A 5,215-nucleotide genomic window follows, 5' to 3' on the forward strand; every position below is an offset into this window, starting at 1 on the left:
AGTAATCAGTGGGGTGAACCAGCTCAGGGTTCATTCTTCAGGAATCCGTTTCTAGAGTGTGTACTGTTTACTCATTGGGATACTGGATATTCTTATTTTTGTGAGGTGAAAAAAAAGTGGTCTCAAGGAAGGAAATCGGACCAGATTGTGATTTGATAAAACACGTTGTCCATTTGAATTTCATTACTGTACTAAAATGAAGAAAGCAGTTGTGTTTTGAATAGAAGGAGCCTGCCAAATGAGAGCCTTGGTATTGTATGTAGGGGAGATGGCAGTTTATCCTGGACACAGATAGTGTCTGGCCTTTGCTCACTGCGGAGCAGGACAACGCTTCGGGTATGTTAGCTAGGATTGTTAACTGGTGAGAGCTGACTGGATTGTTAAGTGTCTCAGTGTAAAAATGTTTAGCCAAGAGAGTTAGTAACACCCTGGTGTCCAAGTTGAGCTTTGGAGAGACAGTATTAGCTCTTCCTTGGCTGTGATTCAGCTCCCAGTAACTTGACTGGGTTTTTGCTGGTGACAAAGGTTACACACTTACCGTAAGTACTGCCTCTCCTTTAGGACACACACGTACTTCTATGGGTGTGCATGTGAAGTGGTTCTTCCCGACCTTTCCCCATTCTCAGCTGGTATTTCTGACATGATTAGATTTCTGAAAGAAGCCAGCTTGTAAAAATCACTTGGAAAACAGGAAGGCTTAGTGTTGTAAGACAAGTCTGAACAAAACCTGTCCCCTGGAGAAACTGTCTCCTTTCCATTCTGGGGTGAGCACTAATGCAGTGCTGTGGGACAGAGGCAGAGATGGGGGCACAGGGAGCAAAGTATGGTTGGAATCGTTGTCATCTTGCTCAAGAGCTTGCTCAAACAGTACCAGAAACTCCCTTTTTATCTTGCACTATGAGCAAACATGAGCTGTTCCTGCAGAATATGGAGTGGCTCCTTATAGGAAAGGGCTGAAGTAAAACAAATATCAAAACATTTATCTTCAGTGGAATTAGGGAGGATGCTCAGTGACTTTCTTAATCTTTATCAGGTTTCCCTGCTTATTTAAGTTAATCAAAAACCTTGTTCAGTGCCAGATTCTCAGCTGACATGCTGTCTGAGCACCACCACTGCTGTGGCCTCAGAATTTCTGTGAGTAACCTTTATTTCTCTATGAATTTCTATCTGTGAATTTTATCACCCAGACCTCTGAAAACACTGAGTCTGGCATGGAAAGAGAAAGAAAGTCCATCATTTATATACTTCCTCCTACTGGAAACCGTCTGCACACAAGAGAGGCAAGAATTTGCTGTGGTAATTATCTGCTGCCCACAACTCAGCCGCCACTTGCCCTTCTGAGAACCCACTAACTGATACAAAATGAAAGAAAATGCATCCTCTTTCTCAGTTCTGTATTTAAATAAGGAAATCAATAACACACAATATTAAAGTGAAAACATATCAACAAGCATTTATTAGGTAAATAAACATAAATCTTTCCCATGAATAAATAAATAAATAAATAGATAAATATTGAAGACCAACTACATTCTTACGCAAAAGTAAATAAATATGCAAAAGTAAATAAATAAATATATAAATAAAGTGCTTTTTTCCTAACCAAAAGATGGCATTAAAATACATGTTTAACCTTCACAACACTAATTTATAATATCTTGAAAAGGATGGCACAAAAACTGATGCCTCACAATTTTGTCTTCTTAATTTTGCAAGCCCCCTCCTCTGGTCAGTAGCGCACTGTGACTGGCAGTGACCTAGGGACAGCTAGTGCTACCTATCCATGCTTTCCTGGAGCGAAGGAGTCGCTGGTCTTTTCCTGAACTGTTGGCAAAAAGGCAAGGTGTCATTTAGTGAAACTCTGCTGAGAGTGTGCTGCACTGATCTGGCTGTGTTCTGCAAAAATGTCTCCCGAATCACCTCCATCTCATTCCACAAGCCTTTTTTTCTGCCTGCTTTTTCTCGTGTCAGTGGTTTCTCTCCCACATAACAAGACCCCTTTAAAAGAGTTAAAGTACTGTTTGCAACTAACTACAAGAACAGGGAATTCATACTCTCTAGGTGCTGTTAAAAGCATGACTATAGGAGGCAGGAGGAGGTGAGCTGCCAGAAGCTGAACGGCTGTCTCTCCCATTTTTGCCTTCCTGGAGCAGTTGGGACATTTTTCTTCTTCTTCTTAGGACACTGTCTCAGATTTGGCGTTTGCCCTAGAAAGAAAGAAAATGGAAAAGGAGACAATTAGAACTTGTGCATGAAACGGGTATCACTCACTGGAATCACGTGAAATCAGCCACGACGGCTTTGTGCTGCTTTGTCCCAGCTCCTTAAAAGCTGCTACTGAACCTAAGGGATGCTTTTACATAGTGACCTTTTCACAAGTACTCAGTGACTCTGTGCTTCTGTAGTTTGATGCTTCGCTTAACAATTCTTGGGCCTGATTTTTCTCCCACTCATCTAAATGCCATTAGTTTTGAAAAACTGATTGTTGCTTTCTACCATTGTAAGCCAAAAAAAAGGTCTGGATTTCCTGAGTGCTTGAGCTACAGGTTTTCAATATGCTTGTGCACGTCCACATGGGGTGTGTGCCACAGTACGGATTAAGCCTAATGCTGTCCTTAACACTCAAAGCAATCCCAGTGTTTGTCCCAGTCAGTGAACACAGACGGTAGCAACTGCCTGAGGAGACAGTTTTTGAATGTTTTATGCTGTGCATGTTTGCTAGCTCATTTAAAAAACCATTTTTCAATAAGTCATGCTCGTTTCAAAGAAATGACTCACTTGTCCAGAATCGCCTTGATGATCAGCTTCACCCAGGGAGCAGTGGGGTCCAGGCACACTTCTCTGCCGTCTGTCAGGGTAGCTCTGCAACAGAGAAAGAAGGAAGGGAAAAGGTCTGCTTAGTGAATTCCAAGGCAATTTCCCTTTTCTCTGATAACATCATTCTGAGTGTACACTGACACATTCTCCTTTCCTTTAAGCTGTATCATTTGTGGCTGTAGCATGACATAAAGGGTTTTTAAAACAGCTTCATATCTTCTCGTATTTATTTGTTTGAATGCATTAAATCATTTGCACGACTCCCACTCTTTTCAAAATTGCTTCCTTTTTTTTTTTTTTTTCCCCCACAGCTTGCTTTATATTTGTGATGGTGTTTAACTGAAGGGTAAAAACTTTCCATCGTGATTCAGAAAACGTACTGGCCCGTCCATAGGAATTTTGTCACAGTAAGGGTTCTAGAACAGTGACCAGGTTATATGATTTGTATGCTAATGGTAGTTTTTTCATTGGCTCGAGTAGAAGTGTGATCATATTTTTGACCTAAGTGCTAAAATTCATAATCTGATCACTTGCTCAGCGTGGCTTCATGGGTTTAATTCTCTTCTCATATGCTGGTGGAATTCAGAGCTTTAGAAAGTTATTTGCTGTCTGACGACTGTGGGTTTAGGTTGAAATATTGCATGGGTTGTTTAAGAAGTAGAGACAGGCAAAAATAACACACAATTTACAACATGTAGCGTATCGTTTGTAAGAGCAACGAGTGCTGCTGTTCTGCATTCTGAGTAGCCATGCCTGCTGGCTCATTACAGCTTACACACAGCACTTAGATCATCCTTCATGTAAAATCTGTTTCCTCCTTGTTAAGTAACTGGGAGGATTTTGCAAAAGCACTTACATGACTTCAACGTTCTTGCAGTGAGGTCCGCTGGGGATGAGGTTCACGTTATGAATGAACTTGGGATGGATGAACTTGGAATGGGTGCCTACACACTGGCATCGGAGTTCAATCGCTGAGCGTGGCAGGGCCTTGCCTGGAAAACAAGAAACAAATGAAGGTGAACTGCTTCACTGTTTCCACAGGAAGCACAACACGTTCTTTTTGCTTACAGTATTAGAAGAATTATTTGCTGCACTTGCAAGACAGCATGCTATCTCCCCCGTCAGCATTTACACTAGCAAGTAGGTAGAAGAGCTTTAGGAAGGATTTCTTTACCTTTCGTTCCCACCACTGAGATCAGGAGAAGAGTCAGGACAACAGCCACAGCCTTGCCAGTCATGATGCAAGTGTTTCTTCCTTGTGTCGCCTGGGTCTGGTTCTGGTGTGAGGTGAGCTCCTGCAGCCCCAAGGGTCCCGGTGCCTGTGCTCGGGGACCTGCCGTGTTTATATACTGCCGTGGCTTCCCCTGGGCACCCGAGTGTCATGGGTGGGTCATAGCCCTGGAAACTCCTGAGCCTGAAAGATGCTCCTATGAAATGAGTCACAGGTGAGTGGGGAAGCCCCTTTCCCTGGATGACCATGAAATCTCTTTTCATTAACAGAAAACACTTCATTAATTAGAGACATATAAAAACACAGACTATGTACAGAATTGCTTGGGCTTGGCTTTGTGGAATCTACGGGGTTTTTGTAATACTCTATTTCTTGTGATTATTTTCTTCTGTCCCTTTGGACTTGACTTTTGCTGTTATTATGATGTTACTCTGACTTTCCACTGGTGGAAGGCATATGATCTGTGATTTTCCATCTATGTGTCTTTGGGCTTTGATTTTTTTTTTTCTTTTTAAGACATGATAGAAGTAGGAACTTTGTAGAAATGATAGGGACTAGAACTGAATTTTAATGAGCTCCCTTTGTCCTTATGTGCAATTACATTTTTAAAAAATCTTTCTTTATATGCTGAGATAACTTCTGCAGAAATATTTACAGTACTTTTAATACATTAAAACCTAGCATCACTGAAATTCCGTCTCCTTCACCATTCTGTAGACCTTTATCACATCTCCAGGTTGATCTCTTTTTACAAAAGGTTGTCCTGTTTCCTGACAGCAGCATGGGTCGTGTTGTTCATGCCTGTCTCTGGACTTCTTCTTTCCCCCTAACACACTATTTCCATGCACAGCAAACTGTTCACAGAAATGCAAACTGGAGTATCAAGGGAAATGACCTCTGGCCTTCATGCAAGGAGAAAATGGAAGTAGGAATTGCATTGCCTGTGAAGTGTAGACCTCTTTTCCAAATAAACCCAAGAAAATGTTGTCTTTAATTTCATTAACGATTTTCATTAACTCAAAGATAAAATTATTCCTTCTGTCCTGTATTTGCAGTGAAGGTGATACCCTTTGGCTTCTTTGCATAAACCCCACTGCCTGGTGTGTTTTAAGGAAGCGTTATTTCTGCGTTCTTGATCCAGAGAGATAAGATGTTTGTGGTGCTTGT

At 41.5% G+C, this 5,215-nt stretch overlaps 1 protein-coding gene across 1 annotated transcript; it reads right to left on the reverse strand.

The window, feature by feature from the left end:
- Window positions 1-2,176: 2,176 nt before the first annotated feature.
- Window positions 2,177-4,055, reverse strand: LOC104459635 (interleukin-8-like). Its single transcript, XM_010086305.1, has 4 exons — window positions 3,992-4,055; window positions 3,674-3,809; window positions 2,779-2,862; window positions 2,177-2,207 (listed from the first exon to the last, which is right to left on the reverse strand). Exons 1-4 carry the CDS (start codon window positions 4,053-4,055, stop codon window positions 2,177-2,179), a joined length of 315 nt encoding a protein of 104 aa, XP_010084607.1.
- Between the last annotated feature and the right edge of the window lie 1,160 nt (window positions 4,056-5,215).

Source organism: Pterocles gutturalis, unplaced genomic scaffold (assembly GCF_000699245.1).
Source record: "Pterocles gutturalis isolate BGI_N339 unplaced genomic scaffold, ASM69924v1 scaffold53286, whole genome shotgun sequence".
NCBI classification, from domain to species: domain Eukaryota; kingdom Metazoa; phylum Chordata; class Aves; order Pterocliformes; family Pteroclidae; genus Pterocles; species Pterocles gutturalis.